The 25,099-nt window shown below is 43.2% G+C and overlaps 2 protein-coding genes across 6 annotated transcripts in view; both read left to right on the forward strand.

Annotated features, from left to right (window-relative positions):
- Nucleotides 1–25,099, forward strand: part of TP53BP2 (tumor protein p53 binding protein 2) — a 72,973-nt gene that overhangs the window by 35,427 nt on the left and 12,447 nt on the right. For 3 of the 4 annotated variants that reach the window (XM_073338762.2, XM_073338763.2, XM_073338765.2), the window contains exons 6-16: nt 901–1,075; nt 2,856–3,037; nt 3,436–3,600; nt 3,941–4,178; nt 7,680–7,808; nt 8,251–8,399; nt 9,213–9,699; nt 10,112–10,884; nt 12,938–13,075; nt 13,980–14,113; nt 16,898–17,064. In XM_073338762.2, coding sequence (XP_073194863.2) covers nt 901–1,075; nt 2,856–3,037; nt 3,436–3,600; nt 3,941–4,178; nt 7,680–7,808; nt 8,251–8,399; nt 9,213–9,699; nt 10,112–10,884; nt 12,938–13,075; nt 13,980–14,113; nt 16,898–17,064 — 2,737 coding nt within the window. The remainder of the gene's footprint in view (nt 1–900; nt 1,076–2,855; nt 3,038–3,435; nt 3,601–3,940; nt 4,179–7,679; nt 7,809–8,250; nt 8,400–9,212; nt 9,700–10,111; nt 10,885–12,937; nt 13,076–13,979; nt 14,114–16,897; nt 17,065–25,099) is intronic. The other variant, XM_073338766.2, reaches the window with a different exon arrangement.
- LOC140909455 (uncharacterized) lies at nt 17,071–23,440 on the forward strand. 2 transcript variants are annotated; one of them, XM_073338769.2, is made up of 2 exons: nt 17,071–22,184; nt 23,368–23,440. In XM_073338769.2, exons 1-2 carry the CDS (start codon nt 20,434–20,436, stop codon nt 23,387–23,389), a joined length of 1,773 nt encoding a protein of 590 aa, XP_073194870.2. In that variant the 5' UTR covers nt 17,071–20,433; the 3' UTR covers nt 23,390–23,440. The 2 variants fall into 2 exon arrangements, with proteins under 2 accessions (XP_073194870.2, XP_073194869.2); XM_073338768.2 differs by having other exon boundaries at nt 23,328–23,427.

Below are 25,099 nucleotides of genomic sequence, written 5' to 3' on the forward strand. Positions count from 1 at the left end.
CTTGGGTTAACTATGAAAGTGACCCACGTGGCCCTTTTTTCTTCAAGATCATTAAAGACCAATATTTTCAAACATGACTAGTGATTTTGGGTGCCTCAAATTCTGCCCAATTTGAGATGCCTTAAAGGGGCCTGGGTGTGTGTGTGAGGTTTGTTTGTTTCCAAAAAGTGCTGAGCACCCACCCCAAAACACTGGTCATCTTTGAAAATCTGGGCCATGATATTTTGATGGGGTGCTTGAATAACCCCTGGTAACTATATATTCTCCATTAACTGCTGGAACAAACTACCAAGGGAAGCAGTGGCATCTCCGTGTCCTGAAGTCTTTAAATCAAGACTGCGTGCCTTTCTGGAAGGACTTAGTCAAACACAAGCTATTGGGCTCAATATAGGGTAACTGGGTAAAATCTCTTAGCCTGTCACATACAGGAGATCAGACTAGATGATATAATGGTCCCTCTGCCTTTAATCCAATTGTTCATAGAGTCATACATTTTAAGATATGGAGATGCTTTTCTAGTGCAGCATCAATGGTACTCTGTCTCTCCAAGAGTTCTAAACCAAATGCACCTTTCCTGCCAAGGCTGTCATTGGAGAATTGATGTGGCCAGTTCAGCACATGGATTCTATGCTGTGTGCTTCTCTCTTGGAAAGACTTCACAACCCACTTCTGTAAGCAAAGCCAGTCACCTTTGTTGTAGTAGCTGTGATCATTACTTTCCTGATTTGAGACGTCTGACATCTGATTATGGGATAGAACCTTAATATGCAATACGTGACATGATACTTTGTCTCTTAAGACTACTACATCTGAGATTATATCCATCAGTACATTACCTTGATCAAGCATATAACCTATTCAAAAATTAATTGCTAAATTGCTTCCTGTCTCTACCTGCAGGAGCAGCGTTTGAAATTCCTGAAACAGCAGGATCAGCGACAGCAACAGCAAGCTGCTGAAAAGGAAAAACTTAAGCGACTAAAGGAAATTGCTGAGAATCAGGAAGCCAAGTTGAAGAAAGTGAGAGCACTCAAAGGCCATGTGGAGCAGAAAAGACTCAGCAATGGAAAACTCGGTGAGCCGCTTTAGAGAGGACATATTGGGGGTGGGGGGAGAGAGTTGTTGTCTGAAATAGCTCATAAAACATTCTTGGACAGTGGAACTTCCATTTTAAAATTTAAAGCTTTTCAGTTAAAATGTTCCTGTGCAGAGTCAATCAACTGAATGTTTTGAAAAATCTGAAAAATATTATTAAAATATCTGTTAGGTGATCCCTTTGATCTCCCTGCAAATGGTGGGTTGATGCTTAAAGTACATTTTTCTATCTTTTTGTCCAATTTCATTTTAAATGTCCAAACAATGTTTCTACCACATCCCTAGGGAAACTCTATTCTTCAGCCTAGTATAGTGTTTTTAACTTCATCCTAGTTAAACTTCCTTTGAATCACATTTAAATTTTTTTTTTTTTCCATCCTTGATATTCGCAACCTTTAAATATTTAGACTGTTACATCCTCCTCCTTTAATCATCCCTGACAAAAGCTCTGCATGCTGCATGGCATACTATCCCTACTGCCTTTTGAACAGGAGCTGGCTTCTTAGACTCTAGTTTATTTTTTTGCAATACTACTTTTGTGATTATCTTGCCACCAAATAGTTTTTTGGGGTGTCGCATCTTGGCCAGTTGATCATAGTGTCACATGCTTGCTTCAAATTTCATATGAGTTCAAATATTTTCTTTCCCCTTCTATATAATAGTATTGTGCAAAGAGGCTTTTTTACAGCAAAGTTGAAAGAAAAATAGTCTTATTCATGTCAAAAACACACATGGTGCTTTACAGATATAAATTAAAGCAAGGCCCCAGGCTTGAGCAGCTTACAGTATAACTCAAAGATAATGCAATGAGCAGACATCAGATAATGAGTGGAAGGTAGTAATGGGTCAACAAAATAAGCAAAGTTGGGAAACTGTTGGGAGAATATATGTTATAGGTGACAGTATGTTTATGCCTGCTTCTGTAATTTTCACTCCATGCATCTGAAGAACTGAGGTTGTATTTTTTTTTTTTTTTTTTTTTTTTTTTTAACCCACGAAAGCTTATGCCCAAATAAATCTTAGTCTTTCAGATGCCACCGGACTACTCGTTGTTTTTGTGGATACAGACTAACACTGCTACCCCTCTGATACTTGGCAGTCCTTTTAGTTGTCATGTCTCATTAACTACTTATAAGACATACAATATTAATTAAAGTTTAACACAATGGGTTCAGACAGTAGAAATTCCTGATTTGGAGTGTCTCGATAGAATGCTATTTGTGATAAGCTTGTAAGTCCATTCAGAGATCCCAAGAGATTTGATGACATATTGAATAACTTGGATATATACTCAGTCATTCATACTATCTAACGATAAGACTCTGCATATTGTAAAAGCACCTACCTGAGTGTTACGGGGTTAATTTCCTTGAGCAGTTCTTGCATGATGCTGGAGTTAGCTTCCTCCTGGTAACTCAGCCTGATAAGTTTGCATTCAAATGATCAAAGCAATATTTATTTTGGTTGTTTCTCACCAATGCATTTGATGCACAGAATTAATGTTAAATTTGGGATTTACTGGAACTAACTTTCCTTACTATGTATTTTGCAAAGACCCAGAAAACAAATTAACTTTAGTCTAAGAAGCACCTATAAAGGATATTTGTGTCCAATTGATTTGTAACTGCCTGTTGTAGACCTGGCTCCAGCACTGTGCTGAAGAACTGCAGGGTGTTCTCTGTTCCCTTAACTGCTGCCTTGGATGCAACCCACGTTTGGTTCTTTCTCAGATGCAGCTATTGTGCTTTCTTCCTTTCTAGTGGAAGAAATTGAACAGATGAACAGTTTGTTCCAGCAAAAGCAGCGAGAGCTGGTACTGGCTGTGTCAAAGGTAGAGGAACTTACCAGACAACTGGAGATGCTGAAGAATGGCCGGATTGATGGTTACCATGACAACCAGTCTGCTGTAGCTGAGCTTGACCGACTGTACAAGGAGCTGCAGGTGATGGCAAATCTGCTTTGTAAATGAAAACTTTCAATAATGGCTAAAAGTTGGTAGGTCCGCTACTTGTCTTAAAAATACAGCACATTTCTATTCCTCCAAAGCCATAGAGCTGCATGAGATGTACATAGTCTTCAGTATTGTGAGAGCAGCATATCTATCCTATTCAAGATAACAGGTGGAATATACTGTATTGAACAGGTTGTATATATTGTTAAAGCAAAATTGACTAATCAACAGATTGTTATGGGGGGGGGGGGGAAAAAGTAACCTCAATTTGTGTGTATGACTTTACCTTTTAGAATTCTGTTTATTTCCTCAAGTGCCTCCTGGTCTTCATCCTGAATGCTGATCTGTTTTTTGTTCTTGGTTTGTTCCCCCCTTTTGAATATATTTAGTTGAGGAACAAACTGAACCAGGAGCAGAATGCCAAGCTGCAGCAACAGAGGGAGTGTTTAAACAAGCGCAACTCAGAGGTGGCAGTTATGGATAAGCGTGTTAATGAGCTGAGAGATCGACTGTGGAAGAAGAAGGCAGCACTGCAACAGAAGGAGAATGTACCGGTAAGGGCTGGATAGTTGATGATAATCCTGTTTAGTTTGCTGCCCAAACAATATTAAGTCAAGACCCTGCTTGTGGGGAAGGCTGTTCTTCTCTCACCCTTGGTGGTGATAGTCTTGTATTATTAAAGTGCTTTTCATGCTGCGTTGGTGTTAACCTACTTAGTGTTCATAGGCAAGAGCTTTTTTTATGCTGCTGTTAGATAGCCCTGGTATATTTACTTGGACTGTAAAGAAACCTTACTTTTAATAAGAGAATGCTACTGCTTTTTTATGCCTCTTTCCTGACTCCTGTGGTGTGTACTGCCATATTCAATTATTTTTACTTGCATTCTTTATTTAGATTTCTTCAGATGGGAATCTACCCCAGCAAGTGGTATCTGCCCCAAGTCGCGTGGCAGCGGTAGGTCCTTATATCCAATCCTCCACCATGCCACGTGTTGCGTCCAGGCCTGAACTTCTAGTGAAACCTGCATTTCCAGAGGGGATCCCAACTTTGCAGGCACCTGATGGTCCACTGAAAACACAAACTCTGCCGAATATGAGAGCTGCAGGTGTTTCTCAAGCTAAAGCTTCTGCTGGTAATTTATCTAATTCTCAGTTTCTATTAAATTCCTTCCACAAAAGCTGCTTTTTTTTTTTTTAAACTTTCATCTTCTTCTATTCTCTCTGTCTTTACATTAGCACCCCAAACAGTATTACAACTAGATTAAAATGACTCTGTTGGTTAGCGATTTTCCTGCCATTACAGAGAAGGAGACCAATTCAGCATCTGTGTACCCTAGCAGATTGGTGGGAATCCTGAAGATGTTAAACTCAGTAATGAAGCAATCCAAGATCCTTTATCACGCATTTGGGGAATAAAACCTGTAACACTGGCTTTACTATAAATGTTCAGTCATTGGTGGGGTGGAGGGGAAACAGGCTGACCTTTGGTGGCAAATTGCTGATCATAGGATGAGTATGAGCCACCAATGTGATATGGCCGTGAGAAAAAAGCTAATGCGGTCTTGGGATGCATCAGGCGAGGTATTTCCAGTAGAGATAAGGAGGTTTTAGTACCGTTATACAAGGCACTGGTGAGACCTCACCTGGAATACTGTATGCAGTTCTGGTCTCCCATGTTTAAGGATGAATTCAAATTGGAACAGGTACAGAGAAGGGCTACTAGGATGATCCAAGGAATGGAAAACTTGTCTTATGAAAGGAGACTCAAGGAGCTTGGCTTGTTTAGCCTAACTAAAAGAAGGTTGAGGAGAGATATGATTGCTCTCTATAAATATATCAGAGGGATAAATACCGGAGAGGGAGAGGAATTATTTAAGCTCAGTACCAACGTGGACACAAGAACAAATGGATATAAAACTGGTCATTGGGAAGTTTAGACTTGAAATTAGACGAAGCTTTCTAACCATCAGAAGAGTGAAGTTTTGGAATAGCCTTCCGAGGGAAGCAGTGAGGGCAAAAGATCTATCTGGCTTTAAGATTAAACTCGATAAGTTTATGGAGGAGATGGTATGATGGGATAACATGATTTTGGCAATTAATTGATCTTGAAATATTCATGGTAAATGGGCCCAATGGCCTGTGATGGGATGTTAGATGGGGTGGGATCTGAGTTACTACAGAGAATAGTTTCCTGGGTATCTGGCTGATGAATCTTGCCCATATGCTCAGGGTTTAGCTGATCGCCATATTTGGGGTCGGGAAGGGATTGGAAGAGGCCCTGGAGGTTTTTTGCCTTCCTCTGTAGCATGGGGCACGGGTCACTTTCTGGAGGATTCTCTGCTCCTTGAAAGTCTTTAAACCACGATTTGAGGACTTCAATCGCGCAGACATAGGTGAGAAGTTTTTCGCAGGAGTGGTGGGTGAAATTCTGTGGCCTGCGTTGTGCAGGAGGTCAGACTAGATGATCATAATGGTCCCTTCTGACCTAAATAGCTATGAATCTATGTAGGGAGCAACAGTTTGGTCTTGGTTACTGGTCTTGGTTACTCCTGCTGGTGTAAAAGGAGTGCTTGTGGGCTTGGCATGTTTTTTCCATGCAATTCTTGCCATGAAATGACATTTGCTTTACCTCTAATCAGTCAATGTGGAAAAATTGAGAGATGTAAAAACATCCTTTGTGCTTTCACAGGGACACAAGACCCCTGAGAGAGAAATGCATAAGAGAAACCCAACATATCACAAAAGGGGGAAAGAGGCTGAATTGTGCAGTACTCATTGCTCCTCTTCTTCATTCCTTCCCCATCACTAATATTTAAGAAGTAGTCATTGCACAGAGATGGTGCAAATGTCCTTCAGTGCTCAGCAAATATTTTGGAAGTAGAGACTAAAATTGCTGGAGTGGAACTCAAGCCTTGGTGTAATAGGGACTCTCACCTCTTGAGTGCCTCTTGCTGCTTTCAGGGGTGACAAGTCCAACAATGCTATTTATCTACCCTCATTAGGGTCTTCAGCCCTAGCTCTGGGCCCTTTAAATTCAGCTCTTTACTTGGACTTCCAAACAAGCCTTGTCTCTTTCTGAGGGTTTACACCACTTCACCAGTGGGGGAACCTGGGCCTGCCCACTACTCTGGGCTCCAACCCCTGAACCCTATAACCACAGCCACATACTGCTCATTTCAATTTGTTGCTGCTACTTCCCTGGGCCTCCTCCCACCTGGCCCCTTTATCTTAGGGGTTAAAGTTCTCAGGACCTCTTGTTCCCAGCTTCAGCAAATGCAGACACTACCAAATTCTAGTAGTCCCTCAAGCTCCTGTGGCCAGAGAAGAACACCCTGCCGTTTCTCTCTGGTCCCAGCAAGGAACTGACTCACTAAGGCAAGGCCCCGCAACTCCCATTTATCTGAGCCTGCTGGGCTCGGATTGGCTGCTTCTGTACAGCCTCTCTAGGCAACCCTGGAGGACCCACCTTGGTTGCCCCATTCCTGGGGTTATGTGTAGTAGGACCATGGGGCCTCCAGTAGGAGGCCACGAAGGATCTGGTACATAGCATCACACTTGGCCATAGTGAAACCTAAATTTTAATCACCAGAGCTCTCTGTCCTATATCCCCCTTTGATTCCCTTCTCTTGAACCTATGACCTCGCTCCTGCCCCTGTTTTCTCATTTGTTGACCCCGGGAATCAGCTGATCCCTGGTTCCATGGCTTCTTGATTGAAGGGGAGTGGGCTTTTAATTTTAGACAGCAAATAGGTTGCTAACCTTACTTTCTATAGTGAAACCTTGCTATGTGTAGTGCTGTGCTGCTTCTGCATGAGATTGACTCACTCTAGTTATATTTTATCTCTAGCATGGTCATAGTCACTGGTTACCAAGAGGTACTATTTCTGATCTTTTAGTTCAGAACAGAAATTGTCTTAAAAGTTTGTCCTCTGTTATTAAAGTAGAAATCCAGTTCAAATATTATTAGAAGGGTGTTATCTTGCAAATACATAGTGAAACTGTTTACTTCTACAATATTGAAACTAAGAACAAGATCTGTGCATCAGCTTAATTGTTTTTGAAGTAGACTTTATATCTGCTCTAGTGAATTTAAAGAGCATCCCTCTCTAATTCAGTGTCTGTTTGCACACTGAATATACAGATTATTTTTCTGTTGTTTTGGATGTCACTAGCTGGATTTACTACTACTTTAATGCATCATATTTTTCTGTAGTTTGCATTAAATCCCTCTTCCTTCCCTCCTCCCCCGCCACCCCAGTTTCTTGTTTTACAGACTATATTTTATTAGCTAAGAAAAGTTGCATACCAACCAGGAGCATGCCAGTGAAAACACCAGTCTAGGGGATTTTGCCTAAAAAAGTTACAATCCCAAAATGCAGACAAATACCGACATTAGTGAGCTTCACTGCTGTGGGAAATATAAAAGTTGGGTTAACTTTTTATGTTGTAATTAAAGGCAAAATGTGTCCAAGCCTTGCAATGGATTCTTAAAAAGCCTGAGGAATCTAGAGTGATATTTATCTTAAATTATATGCTGGAGGAATCTCATTTAATGAAGAGGCTAATGAACAATGGTCAATAAATGAAAATGGTTTTAGTTAAAACTGTTTTTCTTTCCTCTGTTTACACACTAGGCCCTACAATCCCAGGTTCAAAACCTCCACCATCTGTCCCTGAATGGTGTAATTCAAATGCAGACAATTTCATTAGCCAAGGACCAGTCTCTTCTTCAGCAAAAGGAAATGTGACTAATGAAGGGCAAGGTAAGTTCTTATTTGTCTTGTACAAAATTTACGTTTTATTCATATTTGCTAATCTATACACTGGTGAGAAACCAGTTAACATTTATGAGTTGATGCCTATAATTCACTTTAGTAATAGAATTGAAGACAGTAGGTTTGCTACAGTAACCTGCAAAAACCACTAACAATCTACTGGTGGTTGGTTTTTTGTTTTTTAAAGCCCCTAATTTTGTATGGTGGTGTTACAGTAGAGAATATTGCCCACAGACCTGGTCTGGTTTGGTTTGCATCTTATGTACAACTTTTCTTGGGGTCTTTAGAGTATGGCTTGGGGGTGTGGGGTAGGATTATATAAAAGCTTCCCTATACAAGTCCATACAGTGACAGAAGAGTAAAATGGGCCTCTTATTGATGCAAATGGATTCCAGATATTTGCCTTAATTCTGCCTTTCCTCTCCTTCAGCTGGTGATGGAGAGACTCTCCTGCGAGAGAAGAAGGAGAAAGTGCGTCCTTTCTCAATGTTTGATTCTGTGGATCAGTCCACTGGAGGGCCAGCATTGGGCTCGCTGAGAAAAAACCAGAGCAGTGAAGACCTCCTGCGAGATGCTCAGGTATGCAGAAAATGCATAGTCCTCTTCTAGTTTTGCACTTATCTCATTTTCCTGCATTCCAGGAAACCCTTCCATTAATGATTGCCGCACAGCTTCACAAACACTGCCATAAAAAAATTGTGAAAGGGCCCCCGTTCTTTTCAGGGAATACTAGAGGGGAATTGTAGGGTTCTAATGTGAGTAGGTAGCTCTCAAAATCAACACCCTCTACCTACTCTGAGTATTTATCATGAGCAAGTAGTTGTGCTATTCACATTTGCTTGCATGCAATCAATATTTCCTTGCTAAGATGCTATACAGAACCTATGCTTTAAAACAAACTGTTTAGGTTTGAGTATCTGTTTACACAATTTGGTAGCATCCCTTAGATCTTAAATAAATCACAACAGGATTCAGTAATCTGTGACTAAAAATTCAGGTGCTACATGTGAAAATAGAGAGGATACAGAAGTTAGAATAAATGTATGTATGTATGTATCATTGTAGTAAATATCCTGCTAGCCTTACAGAACTACTGTGATTCCTCCATAATTTGATCACTTTAACAGACCCTTTCAACTGCCAGATATTTAGACTTTCTGTGGCCAATTCAGGGATTGTGTACAACAGCTGTGATTATAATTCAAATCTTGGTATTTCGTGCATTCTTATGAATAACAATAGAGACCATAAATAGCACTGCAGAAATAATCACATCTGTAGCTATTGTGCTGTCTACACAGTGTCTTTCCCACCAGATCTGTTAGAACACCCTTTTTAAAACAGTGCCAGATTAGACTTTCATTAATTCAGCTATATTTTTTTGTCTTGCAGATTGCCAACAAAAATGTGACAAAAGTACCACCGCCTGTTCCCACTAAACCAAAACAGATAAACTTGCCTTATTTTGGTCAAGCCAGTCAGCTACCTTCTGATACTAAGCCTGATGGAAATCCACAGAAGCTGCCTTTGGCTATTGTAACAGTGGGGAACAAACAGAAGTCAGCAGCCCAGCAGCCACCCCATAATTCCCAGCAAATCCAACAACGAATCTCTGTGCCTCCCAGTGGTCCTGCCACTAGCCAGGACCAAATTCTTTCCTCATCCAAACAAGAGAGCCCACCTGCAGCAGCTGTGAGACCTTTCACCCCTCAGCCATCCAAAGAAACCCCACTTCCATCATTTCGAAAGCCACAGACCGTGGCTGCTAGTTCAATATACAGCATGTACACGCAGCAGCAGACCCCTGGGAAGAATTTTCAGCAGGCAGTGCAGAGCGCCTTGACAAGGGCACAGACCAGAGGCCCCCACTTCCCAAGCAGTAAGGATGTGGATATCTTTCACTTTCCTTTGTAAAATTCCATGGGAACTGTAATGTGTATATCTCTTTCTTAGGGAATCAAGAGTGATATGGAAGCTATAAATTGTTAGCTACTAAAGGTCAGTGTTTGTAGTAGAGAGAACAGTAGTGAAGTGTACATTGTCAACTCCTCCCCCCTCCCCCCCCCGCAAGATGCTTGTGTAAAATATGGTTACCTGTATCTGTCCTCTTACCCTGGTCTCTAAAACAATACCTTTCTTCCAACTTTGGGGAGGTGTTATTTTAATATCTGTAGGATAAGGCTGGTTTCTAGCAGATTCAAAAGGATACGATTATTCTACCTTCTCACTATAGTAGATTGTTCTTTTTGTTGGTCAAATACTTAGTTTTCTCTTTCTGAATTGCTCATCAGTGTACGGCAAGCCTGTGATTACTGGAACCGGTGCACAAAATCCGTCACAGCAGACGGAGAACGTCTACTCAAATAGCCAAGGCAGTCCGGAGCCCGAAATGGAGACAATAGCTTCTGCCCATGAGAATCCTGAAACTGAACGAATTCCTCGCCCACTCAGCCCAACCAAACTGTTGCCTTTCTTATCCAACCCTTACCGAAATCAGTGTGATGCCGATTTGGAGGCCCTAAGGAAGAAGCTGTCTAATGCACCAAGGCCACTGAAGAAGCGTAGCTCTATTACTGAGCCAGAAGGTCCGAATGGGCCTAATATTCAGAAGCTTTTGTATCAGAGAACCACTCTGGCTGCCATGGAGACTATCTCAACCCCATCATATCCATCTAAACAAACCTCCACGTCTGCCAGTCCTGAAAGCCCAACGGAAATCCAGAACCCTTATCTAAGCACAGAATCTGAGAAAGAAGTGGTTCCTTCCACACCTGAACCAGCCATCACCGAGGAAGCAGAAAACACAAGCACAGATCAGAATGAAGTGCCTCTGCCTTCAGCAGGCCTAGATAGCGTGCCTGAGGTAACATCAGACAGTGATGCACTCGTGCAATCTGAAATGGAGGAACCAAGTCTAGAGTCATCAGAACCACTGGAAGTTTACATGGAGGAATATCCTCCATACCCACCACCTCCTTACCCATCAGGAGAACCAGAAGGATTGGGAGAGGACTCCTTCAGTATGCGACCCCCTGAAGTCACTGGACAGTTTTCCTTACCTCCTGTAAGTACCAGCCCCTCTAGTTAACCTAAGATTTGATTACTTCATGGGTCGTTTTAGGCTTCACCAATAGAAGCTGTGCATTGCACTGTGTAGTAGGCTGTAGAGATTTCCTACCAGCATGTGGGAGAATAGTCACCTTAGCAGGCTATAAGTCCCTCTCTGTCAGTGTCCAGTCTAGCTGTATTGATATCCTGTTTTTTTCTAAAAGTATTTACTCTGGTTAAAAATTTCAAATACTACTCAACACAGAACAATCCTAGAGTTCCTTTTTGTGTTTGTGAAAACGGCGTTCTCAGCATAAATCTCCATTTCATGCAAAAGCTAATTCCATTTTAGAGGTAATAAAATTGTGGTTTTGAGATGGTAAATGCTTCTTGAAATCTTCATTCACATTATTATTGATACTTGGTGGAGCCTAATATGCTTAGTACAGGATCATGTTGTATATTGGAAGTGTACTATCTAAACAACTTGTGGTGCTAAAGGCTATAGTTAACTTTCATTCTAAAATTAGCACAAGATATTTGCATCCATTTTACTGAAGTTTAGTTGTTTTTATGATTCTCTACAATTCCAACTAATTAGCATCTATCAGTGTAGTCCATATGGAGTCCATATGGGTTAATGGTGCCACTTACGAGCTACTAAAATAAACAGTAAGAAAACCCGTTTTGAGACGACAAAACATGCCTCACAACCACTGGTTTAGAACAGAAATGTTAAATGTTTTCGGTTCCGCACGCAATAGGTTGGTGTACAAAAGTGGGATTCCACAAAGTCAACTGGAAAGCAGAGGAGCTAATAGCTTTCAATCCAGTTCACTTTGTCTTCTGATGTCGCATGGAGTACCAGTTACCTTCCCCCTCCCTCCGCCACCCCCCAAAAAAAGCCCTTAGCAGAAAACTTGCAGATGTAAAGAACTTGAACAATTGGGATTTCCCATATCCCAAGAACTCAATTCAGTTGATCACCTTTGAGGCCATTTTGAATGTATTTTGGAAACTTTTCTCTTTGCAATACTGATTCTAGACTGATGTGAAGAAATGAGTCAAGAAGTTGAGCCCATTTCTTGACAGGCTGGTTTGGTTTGGTGTGTTTGGTTTTTTTTGTTTTTGTTGAAAAATCCTGGCTTTTTGTAATTTATTTTTCTGGAAATCTCAAAGTAGTGTCAATCCACTTACAGATCATAGATTGGTCTCTTCATCTGCAGAATGTTTTTTGTTTTGTTTTTGTTCCTGTTTATTTAAATGAGCAGAAGCCAATATGACTCACTTCTGTTGACATCTTTTTTCCTGACATATGTCAGCAGGAATTTGCATAGCCCTATGAATAATGTTTGCTGCTGCTGCACGGGCAGCTGGGGATATCGCTGTTTTTAACAAATACTCATTCTCAACAATAGTGTGTTGGGCTTTAAAATAAGTGTTTGTAAAGTCAAAATTGTTTCCAACACAGCTGTAAAAGTGTTAACTTAGATCTAAATATGGTTCTACAGGATCCCTTTAAAATTTTCTTTAATGTAGCCAGATGACTTGCTTCTGTAATCCCTGTTCCTACTAACGAGTTTTTAATAATTTGTTGAAATCCAGAAGGACTGTAATTTACACCAGCGTGTTAAAAATGTCTTATGGAATCCTAATTTTTCATCCTTCTAGTTACTGTGTAGCTTTTGACAGATTGATGATAAAATGCTGTGAATACAAAAATGCACTCATTCAATAATATTTTATCTTGTTAGTATTTTTAATTGGCTTCTAGTTTAATGATTTTGCCGTGTTAGGACCATGGGAATTGCTGTATTAGACTGGACCATCAGTCTCCTCTCCAGCAGTGGCCCTTATCTGAGCCCTCAGAGGCTGGCAAAAATCTCCCATTATGTATCTAGCTATCTCTGCAGTGCTATGCAGGAAGAGTAGTGGTTTAGAACATCATAAGTCTAGATTTCATAGTAAGTTTCTACCATTGTTCTCAGTGTATCAGTTTTGTATTCTTGTTCCACCTAGGCAAGAATTCCTAAAACCTGTATTTTTCCCCCCCTCCCCCCGCCCCCCAGGGGAAGAGGACGAATTTACGTAAAACTGGCTCCGACAGGATTGCCCATGGAATGAGAGTGAAATTCAACCCCCTTGCATTGCTTTTAGATTCATCTTTGGAGGGAGAATTTGACCTTGTGCAGAGAATCATTTATGAGGTAAAAATATTATAAGAGATGTGATTAAAATTGAAGTTTATCTGTACATGTCTCAGTTTGTAATTTAGAGAAACTTTGACATTAAATGTTGAGAAGATGGCATCAGGTCTATAAGAGATGGTCCCACTTATGGGTCAGTTCAGTTGGCAGCATATCCATAGTGTATGTTCTGGATATTCAATGTTAAGTCTTTTTAGGGAATAATTTTGCCATGTTGTCCATAGTATGTCTTGACCTCTTCTGACAATATGTAATCTATAATATATCAAATGACTTGATAACACACAAATACAAATCACTAGCTTACCTTGCTTACGTTTCAATGTGAAATACTCAAGAATCCTGACTCCCAAATCCAAAAAGTTGCCATGCCATCCCTCTAACATTTAGCTCTGATCAATTCTGTAATTATCTGGACACTGCAAGTATTCCCTGTAAACCATTTTCAGTGTTTGACTGTTACAGTGAATTTCAGTTAAGTGTACATGTGAGACTTCATGGGGGTTTGTATTCATTTAGTTCAGGGGTTCTCAAACTGGGTGTCATGACCCCTCAGGGGGTCACAAGGTTACTACTTGGGGGGTTGCTAGCTGTCAACCTCCACCCCAAATCCTGCTTCGCCTCCAGCATTTATAATAGTGTTAAATATAAAAAGTGTTTTTAATTTATAACAGCTGTCGCACTCATAGGCTTGCTGTGTGAAAGGGGTCACCAATACAAAAGTTTGAGAACCACTGATTTAGTTGCTGCTTGTTGCCCATATCCATCACAGAAACTTCGCTCTTAAGTAATCTTTCAAAACAAGATGACAGTCTGTCCATTTTTATATATGGTTCCATCTGGACAATAGTGTTGTAGACAAAAGCATTTGAATGTGAATGGCTTCTTTTTCTGTGCCCTGTAGGTTGAAGATCCCAGCCTGCCCAATGATGAAGGAATTACAGCACTTCACAATGCCGTGTGTGCTGGTCACACAGAGATTGTAAAGTTTCTGGTACAGTTTGGTGTGAATGTTAATGCTGCAGATAGTGATGGATGGTAAGGACAGTCTTCAGTTTCCTTTAAGTGGTATTAGTGTGAAAACCCATTGCCAAAGAACAGCTCCTTTTGGGCTGCCCTGAATTAATCTTATGGGAGTGTGACTCTCGAACTTGGCACCCTACTTTTTGTACAGCAAACTGGAGCTGGAAGCATTCCCTCCATGAAGCTCTGAGTTCTGGACAGGTGGGATTTCAACTGTTGCAGCACAAGGTGGTCTTATTGAAAGAGAATGGAGCGTGAGAATTATTAACTCCAGTGTAAACAAAGTGCTGGAATATTACAGAGCTAATTAGTGATGCTTTTCCTGCTGGAGAACCTGGTTGGTGAGGTGTCAAGTAAGGATATAGACAGGGTGAAAATATGGCCTGTTGATGAAGCCCTGCAGCGTAAGCTTCTGAACCTCTGCTAGATCAGTTTTCCTCACTCAGTTTGGCCACCACCTTGAGTGGGACAGAGGAGGAAGAAGGGCGTAACCCACAATGGAGAAGTTTGGAGGACAGAAAATCCTGAGGTTGAAGAGGACGTGGCTCAAAAAGACCCTGACTATAATGCTTCTGGCTTATAGTCAGTAGCTATAGTAATGCTATACTTGGTGTAGAAAACTTGTTCTTGTTTGGGTTTTATTTTGTTTGAAAATTAATATTTGAATCCTGCTGGGGTGGAAACAACTCTCAAGGAGAATCTGTGTTTTTTCAAGTGAACATTGCAAGCTATCTTGACTTTACTAAAGTTTTCGATACTGTCTTGCATGACCTTCTCATAAACAAACTAGGGAAATGCAACCTAGATGGAGCTACTATAAGGTGGCTGCAAAACTGGTTCGAAAACTGTTCCCAGAGAGTAGTTATCAGTGGTTCACAGTCATGCTAGGAAGGCATAACGAGGGGTGTCCTGCAGGGATCAGTTCTGGGTCCAGTTCTGTTCAATATCTTCATCAATGATTTAGATAATGGTATAGAGAGTACGCTTATAAAGTTTGTGGACTATACCAAGCTGGGAGGATAGGATTAAATTCAAAATGATCTGGACAAACTTGAGAAATGGTCTATAGTAAATAGGATGAAATTCAATAAGGACAAATGCAAAGTCCTCCATTTAGAAAGGAACAATCAGTTGCACACATACAAAATGGGAAATGACTGCGTAGGAAGGAGTACTGTAGAAAGGGATCTGGGAGTCAGTGGATCACAAGCTAAATATGAGTCAACCGTATAACGCTGTTGCAAAAAAAAGTGATTCTGGATGTATTAGCAGGAGCATTATAAGCAAAAAACGAGAAGTAATCCTTCCGCTCTACTCTGTCCTGATTAGGCCTCAACTGGAGTATTGTATCCAGTTCTGGGTGCCACATTTCAGGAAAGATGTGGACAAATTGGAGAGTCCAGAGAAGAGCAACAAAAATGATTAAAGGTCTAGAAAACATGACCTATTGGGTTTGTTTAGTCTGGAAAAGAGAAGACTGAGAGGGGACATGATAGTTTAAGTATGTAAAAGTTGTTACAAGGAGGAAGAAAAATTGTTTTTCTTAACGTCTGAGGATAGGACAAGAAGCAATGGGCTTAAATTGCAGCAAGGGAGGTTTAGATTGGACATTAGGAAAAAATTCCTAACTGTCAGAGTGGTTAAGCACTGGAATAAATTGCCTCGGGAGGTTGTGGAATCTCCATCACTGGAGATTTTTAAGAGCAAGTTAGACAAACTCTTGTCAGGAATGGTCTGCCATGAGTGCAAGGGACTGGACTAGATGACCTCTCAAGGTCCCTTCCAGTCCTATGATTCTATAATTCTTTAAATCTTTTAGCTGAGGCAGCTAATTGTATGAGGAGGAGCTTGTTTGCCCAAATTCCAAATGTCCCCTACAAAAGTGAAAACCTACATTTTGCTCACCCTGGCATAGGACAGTGAGTGTATTAGCCTTGCAAACTTGTCAGTCCTCTACTTGAGTGACTGGTTGGGGGAGGGGGGATCTTTCTTGTATCAGACACTGAAGACTTTTTTTTTTTTTAGGGGAGAAGAATTTCTTGCTAATAAAGGCCAATGTGACGGCTGCTGGCTTTACCATTGTTTGTTGTACTTCTAATTATATCAAAAGTGCCTAGAACCCAGGATAATAAATCTAAACACACACAATAAAATAATTAGGACCAATGGAAGGCAGGATTTTGTAGTTGTCTGTGTCCTTGAGACATGAATTCAGTAGGATTCTTGAGGTGGCTTTACCTGTCTTAATGAACATTCTTGTAATTTGACAGAGCAGAAAACTAGCATGATTACACTTTCCTGTTGGTAGCCAGATACTGGTAGTTGTGCTGCATCCACTTGGAGGCAACTTGATGTAATCTGGGAAATACAGCTACTGTTGGCTCTAGAAATTCATTGTTTCACATGTGGGGTCTTTACCGATGCAACATCTATTGCTATATCATGCATAAAAGCAGTCTGCCCCAAGAAATCAATGGGTATATCTACACCGCATCTGGGAGCGAGCCTCCTAACCCAAGTACACCAACTCTAGTGCACTATAAGCTGCTGTGAAGACATTGCTTCGACACTGTGACTCGGGCTCTGAAGCTCCTTTCCCCGCAGGCTTCAGAGCCCAGGTTCCAGCCTGAACCGCTGCAGCTCTACAGCTACTTTTAGTACCCTAGTGTGAGCCCTGCTAGCACAAGTCTGTCTGCCCGGGTGCATGGCTCGCTTCCAGATGCAGTGTAGACATACCCAATAAGACACTGAAAAGATGTCTTGAACCTAACAATCACTCTTCCTCTCCCCAATTTGTAGGACCCCTTTACACTGCGCAGCATCTTGCAACAACGTCCAGGTGTGCAAATTCCTAGTGGAATCAGGTGCTGCTGTGTTTGCTATGACCTACAGTGACATGCAGACGGCTGCAGACAAATGTGAAGAAATGGAAGAAGGCTACACCCAGTGCTCTCAGTTTCTGTATGGTATGTGTTCCGAGTTCAGTTCTGAAGAATACCAGCTGCTCCCTGGGGCCTTTCAGTATGTTTTTTGGGTCCGATTACTGAAGTGTGGCGAGCGTGAAATGAACAAGGCCTGCTGAGCAGAGGATACTTTGGTTTAATTGGAGAAGCTGAGTGAGATAACCCAATGGGAAAACCCTCCAAAGACCACGGGGAAAAGTCAGCCTGAATTCACCTATATGTGCTAACTGAAGTGGGTACAGAGTTCTCCTACTTGGGTTGTTAATGTTTGCTGAAAGGCTACTGTGTGTTGGCTTTCACGTGCTAGATTTATTAGAAATGAATATCGGAAGCAAGAAAGTTTTTGTCAAGTTTCTGAGCAGAGGTTTTGTGCTCTAAACTTGATTCCATACTGTTTCCTGTATTCTGTTACCCCATAATTACAATGCAGGATGTTTTTTAAGTCCTGTTCAAATAGTAAGGCTAGAAGGAGTAGCTGTTCAAAAGTACAGCCATCTTTGTCCTTTCTGAACTCTGCACAATATGGGAAATATATTGATCATTGAGGATCCCAAGCTTTTTTAACACATTCGTGTTGAAAGTTCAAATGTATTTTTCTCTTGTCTTCTGTCTACTGATCAGTTAAGGAGTCGACTGTCTTTTTAGAAGTAAGTGTGTGTGTGTGTGTGTGTGAGAGAGAGACTGGAGGACAGTAGTAAAAACACAGCTTTTTAGTTATACGTAGAACATAGGCAGTAGTTTGTACAAACTTCTGCAAGCTGCTTAAGCCAGTTGTCTCAAAGTTCCATGTCTATTCAGCTGTCCTCATTGGATTGCGATTGCTAACCAAAGAGTCACTTGGTTCCAAATAGAAAGGTGTTCTTTTGAAAGTAGGGAACCCAACTAAGTAGGATTTAAACTGAAGTCCTTTCAGATAGGCCTCAGGGTGACCTGTAGTGGCAAAATTTTAGGTCACTGTCCGTTTTTACAGAATAAAACTAGCGTCTTTAAGCAAGCAGTAGGACACTGGTTATGTATTTGATGTCTGGTTATTTTTGGACTTCAGAACCTATTAATATGATGTTTCTGGTAATCTACAACAATGATAGTAAGTTCATAAACTGGGAAAATCTGATTCCTGGTGCCAAGGAGTGAGTTCAGAATATTCCTTCCATTTGCCTTTTCACATGTTGCTTTTTAAAGAATGGATGTTGAATTGAAATCTGACCCTCTGGATTCCACAGTAGACGGAGCACAGAAGCCGCATATAAACTGGATGGGTGTATTTAGTGTACTGGACAGCAGTGAAGCAGTTAATATATAGTCCTGAAGAATATTCACCTGATCCATTTTAGCGGCAAAGAAATTACAATACTCGTAAAGCTGCTTCAGCACATCTAGCCAATCTGGGCTGAAAGACTAGAGGCTTAAAGTAGAACTATGATATTACTTATGCTTGTAATCTTATCCCCATTGAGATTTGCTGGCTTTACCATCTTCATTTTAAGAGTAATTTCTACACATGGATAAACTGGGGTCGGGGGGGAAGCAATTAAACAAACCCATGTCCATTACCTGTAAGTTTGTCTCACTGCTAGTGTTCTCATGTTTTGACTTGCAATTCTTTCCTCTCACAACCTAGCTTCTCTTTCTGCCAAATCCTTTGAGATCCTAATCCTGTGTTCGCTATCCCTGCATGTTGCTACAGACCATAACTAAGGTCCACGTGCAACAGGGTCACTTCACTGCAAGGTCAAGTAGATGGTGAAAACAAGGGCCTTAGTCTGAACACAAACCTTTCTTTAGCAGACATTGTTAAGGAATCTTGTGAAAGGTGAAATGGGTTTGGTAGAGTTATATTTGAAAGTTCTGACAAGGAATGGTGAGTCAGTAATACACACACACACACACACACACACACACACACACACACGATACTGAGATGTATTAATGTTCTTGCCTGAAGCATGCGCCTATAGCTGTGTAAGGTCAGCCGTGCCCAGAGTGCCCTCCATTGGCAGACCACAGCATGACAGGTGTACCTGCCTCAGTTTCCCTCAGCTTTTCAGACATAGTCCAAAGCATCTTCCCAAGCATAAATATAGCCTTTGGGGTGGAGAGAGGGAGTCACTTATTACAAAAGTCCCATGCACATAAATCCATAACAAAAGTCCCACCCCCATATAATGTAAAATTCCCCTAGCATAGTCCAAACAGTACATGCAACATACAGTCCCAGTGTCCCTCACCACATCCTAGCTCTCTCCAGTGCAGTCCTCTCTTGTCCTTGTACCAGGATAGCTGCCCCAGCCCTTCAAACTGGAGTGCATCCCTGCTCTTCCCATCAGGAACCCCCTTAGCTCTCTGCTGGGAGCCTCCTTGCCAGAGCAGCATCACTCACTCCTCATGACCCTCTCTCTGTTCCTCTGGGACCAGCTGTCTGGCCCTGGAGCTGTCACCAGGTAAACTCCTCCCCTGCCATCAGCCTTTGGTTCCAGCTCTCCAGCTTCGAGCCAGCAAGCAACTGCCTCTGCTCCTCCTCGTGCCATTGGCCCTGGCTCTCTGGTTTGGGGAAGTCAGCCAGCAAAACCTGCTTGGTGCTCTCCCTGCCTTCAGCCTTCCCCCAGGAATCACCTCCGGCTTCCTTCTGGGACCGTCCATGGTCTTCTGGTAGCGGTCACCTGCCTGTCCTGACTAAAGTAGTCTGCTGTGATTCACTGGTACTCTTTCCTAGCTTCCCTTCTGGACTTCCTTTCACTGGGTCCCTCCTGGATCCCAGAGTCTCCCAGTGCTGCCCCACCCTCTTAACTGGGAAATGGGGGCACCTGCTCTGGCACAGGGGAGCCGGGCCTAGCTTGTGGCCAAGCAGAGACAAAAGGGGATTATCTTGTGAATTGCAGGTTTTCTTTGCCTGGAGGCAGGGTACTTAACTCCTGCAGGGAAATTCACAGTCTTCCAACCCAGAGGTTTTTTTTTTCTTTTCTTCCTAAAAGTAAATAGGGGGTGTGTGTTCTACCCATTTGCTTTTTCTTTGGGCTGGGTAAGCAGGTTTCCAAGTAGTTGGAGGTTTTTTGCTTTAATTTGGGCCCAGAGCAGAGACAAGGGAATTGTCTTTCTGTAGGCTGACAGTCACTATCAGAGAATAGGTATTCTATTCCAGCACAGCAAAATTTTACAGCCACGTTTTGTTTGTTTATTTCTAAACCTCGGGTGTAAAGTTAGTTAAAAACAGAGAGGTTAGAATGACCAAATCCTCAGCTCGACTACAGCTGGAATTAGCCAAATTTCAGGCTGAGGAAAAACAAAGGGAACATGAAAGACAGATAGAACTCATGCGGCTGGAGAAGGAGGTACAGGAGGCTGCCCACAAGAGGGAAATGGAGGCAAGGAAGCATGTGGAGGAGGAGAAGGAAAGAGAGGAAGCATGTGGAGGAGGAGAAGGAAAAAGAGAGGAAGCATGTGGAGGAGGTGGAGAGGATAAAGGCCCGGCAGAATATACCAACAAACCCTAGCAATCCTTCTCCAGGTACCACTTCCCATCCCAGAAAGTTCCCCACCTACAAGGCAGGTGATGATACTGAGGCCTTCTTAGAAAACTTCGAAAGGGCCTGCCTTGGGTACAACATCTCTACTGACCAATACATGGTAGAGCTGAGGCCGCAGCTCAGTGGACCCTTAGCTGAGGTGGCAGCTGAAATGCCTAAAGAACACATGAACAAGTATGAACTGTTTAAATCCAAGGCGAGAGTCAGAATGGGGATAACACCCGAGCAGTCTCGTCGGAGGTTCAGAGCCCTAAGGTGGAAACCAGACATGTCATTTACCCGACATGCCTACCACATTGTGAAACATTGGGATGCCTGGATATCAGGAGCAAGTGTTGAATCTCCAGTAAATTTGCCCTTCCTAATGCAAATGGAACAATTCTTAAAGGGTGTTCCTGAGGAAATAGAAAGATACATCCTAGATGGGAAACCCAAAACTGTAATCGAGGCAGGAGAGATTGGAGCCAGATGGGTGGAGGTGGCAGAGAAGAAGAAAACTGGTCGCAGTTGGAGCAGAGACCAGAAGGGACCACCCCAGACCACACCCTATTCCCGGGGGCCGCCCAAAGCCCCACCTACCTCCCAAAGAACCCTCCAGACCCCTTATCGTCCCACCACCCCGTTCTCCAGCAACCCTCCTTGCCCCAGTGACCCGTCAGCTGGACGATGTTTTAAGTGTAACGAGCTGGGGCATGTAAAGGCCAACTGCCCCAAGAACCCCAACAGATTACAGTTCATTGCACCGGAATCACACCAGAGGTCCACAGGCCCAGATACCTCCCAGATACCCTTGGAGCGGAGGGAAACTGTGAGTGTGGGCGGAAAGAAGGTCACCGCGTGGAGGGACACCGGAGCACAAGTGTCAGCTATCCATGCTTCCTTAGTGGACCCCAATTTAATCAACCCAGAGATCCAAGTGATGATTCAACCCTTCAAGTCCAACTCTTTCAATTTGCCTACAGCCAAGTTGCCTGTCCAGTACAAGGGCTGGTCAGGAATGTGGACTTTTGCAGTCTATGATGATTATCCCATCCCCATGCTGTTGGGGGAAGACTTGGCCAATCATGTGAAGCAGGCCAAGAGGGTGGGAACGGTCACCCACAGCCAGGCTAAACAAGCCGTGAGGCCTAGCTCTGTTCCGGAAACTTCTATCAGGACCCGGTCAGAGGTGATGGACCTGGACCCCAGGCCAATGTCTGCAACAGCAGTAGTGGATCCAGTCCCAGAACCGGAACCAGCCGAACAACCAACACCAGACCCCGTGTCAGCACTGAATCCAGTACTTGCAACCTCAACACCAGAGGGCCCCACCGAACCTGAACTGGCAACAGCCGATAACTCTACACAAGAGGCTCAGCCGGAGCCTGAATCCCAACATAGTGCACCAGCGGAGAGCGGTTCACAGTCAACAGAAACAGCTCCATCCCCTATATCGCTTCCAGAGGGACCAAGCCTAGGTCCACAATCCAATGAGGAACTGATGTCTCCAGCATCAAGGGAACAGTTCCAGACCGAACAGGAAGCAGTTGAAAGCCTCCAGAGAGCTTGGACGGCGGCACGGAGCAACCCACCGCCTCTCAGCTCTTCTAATCGATCCAGGTTTGTTGTAGAAAGAGGACTTTTATACAGGGAAACTCTTTCTGGGGGACACCAGGAAGACTGGCATCCTCAGAGACAGTTGGTAGTTCCAACTAAATACCGGGCCAAACTCTTGAGCTTAGCCCACGATCACCCTAGTGGCCATGCTGGGGTGAACAGGACCAAAGACCGTTTGGGGGGGGTCATTCCACTGGGAGGGAATGGGCAAGGATGTTTCTACCTATGTCCAGTCTTGTGAGGTGTGCCAAAGAGTGGGAAAACCCCAAGACCAGGTCAAAGCCCCTCTCCAGCCACTCCCCATCATTGAAGTTCCATTTCAGCGAGTAGCTGTGGATATTCTGGGTCCTTTTCCGAAAAAGACAGCCAGAGGAAAGCAGTACATACTGACTTTCATGGATTTTGCCACCCGATGGCCGGAAGCAGTAGCTCTAAGCAACACCCAGGGCTAAAAGTGTGTGCCAGGCACTAGCAGACATTTTTGCCAGGGTAGGTTGGCCCTCCGACATCCTCACAGATGCAGGGACTAATATCCTGGCAGGAACTATGAAAAACCTTTGGGAAGCTCATGGGGTAAATCACTTGGTTGCCACTCCTTACCACCATCAAACAAATGGCATGGTGGAGAAGTTTAATGGAACTTTGGGGGCCATGATACGTAAATTTGTAAATGAGCATTCCAATGATTGGGACCTAGTGTTGCAGCAGTTGCTCTTTGCCTACAGAGCTGTACCACATCCCAGTTTAGGGTTTTCCCCATTTGAACTTGTATATGGCCGTGAGGTTAAGGGGCCATTGCAGTTGGTGAAGCAGCAATGGGAGGGATTTACACCTTCTCCAGGAACTAACATTCTGGACTTTGTAACCAACCTACAAAACACCCTCCGAACCTCTTTAGCCCTTGCTAGAGAAAACTTACAGGATGCTCAAAAAGAGCAAAAAGCCTGGTATGATAAACATGCCAGAGAGCGTTCCTTCAAAGTAGGAGACCAGGTCATGGTCTTAAGGGCGCTCCAGGCCCATAAAATAGAAGCATCATGGGAAGGGCCATTCACGGTCCAGGAGCGCCTGGGAGCTGTTAATTATCTCATAGCATTCCCCACCTCCAACCGGAAGCCTAAGGTGTACCATATTAATTCTCTAAAGCCCTTTTATTCCAGAGAATTAAAGGTTTGTCAGTTTACAGCCCAGGGAGGAGACGATGCTGAGTGGCCCAAAGGTGTCTACTATGAAGGGAAATGTGGTGGTGGTGTGGAAGAGGTGAACCTCTCCATGACCCTTGGGCATATGCAGCGACAGCAGATCCAGGAGCTGTGCACTAGCTACGCGCCAACGTTCTCAGCCACCCCAGGACTGACTGAACGGGCATACCACTCCATTGACACAGGTAATGCTCACCCAATTAGGGTTCAACCTTACCGGGTGTCTCCTCAAGCTAAAACTGCTATAGAACGGGAGATCCAGGATATGTTACATATGGGTGTAATCCGCCCCTCTGAAAGTGCATGGGCATCTCCAGTGGTTCTAGTTCCCAAACCAGATGGGGAAATACGTTTTTGCTTGGACTACCGTAAGCTAAATGCTATAACTCGCCCAGACAACTATCCAATGCCACGCACAGATGAACTATTAGAGAAACTGGGACGGGCCCAGTTCATCTCTACCTTGGACTTAACCAAGGGGTACTGGCAGGTACCGCTAGATGAATCTGCCAAGGAAAGGTCAGCCTTCATCACACATCTCGGGCTGTATGAATTTAATGTACTCCCTTTTGGGCTGCGAAATGCACCCGCCACTTTCCAAAGACTTGTAGATGGTCTCCTAGCGGGATTAGGAGAATATGCAGTCGCCTACCTTGACGATGTGGCCATATTTTCGGATTCCTGGGCAGACCACCTGGAACATCTACAAAAAGTCCTTGAGCGCATAAGGGAGGCAGGACTAACTGTTAAGGCTAAGAAGTGTCAAATAGGCCTAAACAGAGTGACTTACCTTGGACACCAGGTGGGTCAAGGAACTATCAGCCCCCTACAGGCCAAAGTGGATGCTATCCAAAAGTGGCCTGTCCCAAAGTCAAAGAAACAGGTTCAATCCTTCTTAGGCTTGGCTGGTTATTACAGACGATTTATACCGCACTACAGCCAAATCGCTGCCCCACTGACAGACCTAACCAAAAAGAAACAGCCAAATGCTGTTCAGTGGACCGAAAAGTGTCAGAAGGCCTTTAACAAGCTTAAAGAGACACTCATGTCTGACCCTGTACTAAGGGCCCCAGACTTTGACAAACCATTCCTAGTAACCACAGATGCGTCCGAGCGTGGTGTGGGAGCAGTTTTAATGCAGAAAGGACCTGATCAAGAATTCCACCCTGTAGTGTTTCTCAGCAAAAAACTGTCTGAGAGGGAAAGCAACTGGTCAGTCACTGAAAAAGAATGTTACGCCATTGTCTACGCTCTGGAAAAGCTACGCCCATATGTTTGGGGACGGCGTTTCCACCTGCAAACCGACCATGCTGCACTGAAGTGGCTTCACACCGTCAAGGAAACTAACAAAAAACTTCTTCGGTGGAGTTTAGCTCTCCAAGATTTTGATTTCGACGTCCAACACATCTCAGGAGCTTCTAACAAAGTGGCTGATGCACTCTCCCGTGAAAGTTTCCCAGAATCAACTGGTTAAAATCGTCCTTGAGATGTGGAAAATATTGTTAGTCTTTATGTACTTGGTAGTATATTTAGAGATGCATGTGTCTTATTAACTCTGTTTTTCCTAGAGCTCCAGGAAGAAATCCCAGCCAGTGTTTCACCCTAGCTGAGATTTGGGGGGCGTGTCATAAATATAAAGGGAAGGGTAAACCCCTTTGAAATCCCTCCTGGCCAGGGGAAAGCTCCTCTCACCTGTAAAGGGTTAAGAAGCTAAAG

The sequence above is a fragment of the Lepidochelys kempii genome, chromosome 3, assembly GCF_965140285.1.
Source record: "Lepidochelys kempii isolate rLepKem1 chromosome 3, rLepKem1.hap1, whole genome shotgun sequence".
Classification (NCBI taxonomy): domain Eukaryota; kingdom Metazoa; phylum Chordata; order Testudines; family Cheloniidae; genus Lepidochelys; species Lepidochelys kempii.

Bases quoted from the DNA above. Each gene is read 5' to 3' on its own strand.
- LOC140909455 (XM_073338769.2), top strand. From the start codon at position 20,434: ATGTGGAGGAGGAGAAGGAAAGAGAGGAAGCATGTGGAGGAGGAGAAG. The intron at 22,185-23,367 runs GTTTGTTGTAGA...GTCAGTTTACAG, and splicing joins AGCTCTTCTAATCGATCCAG to CCCAGGGAGGAGACGATGCT.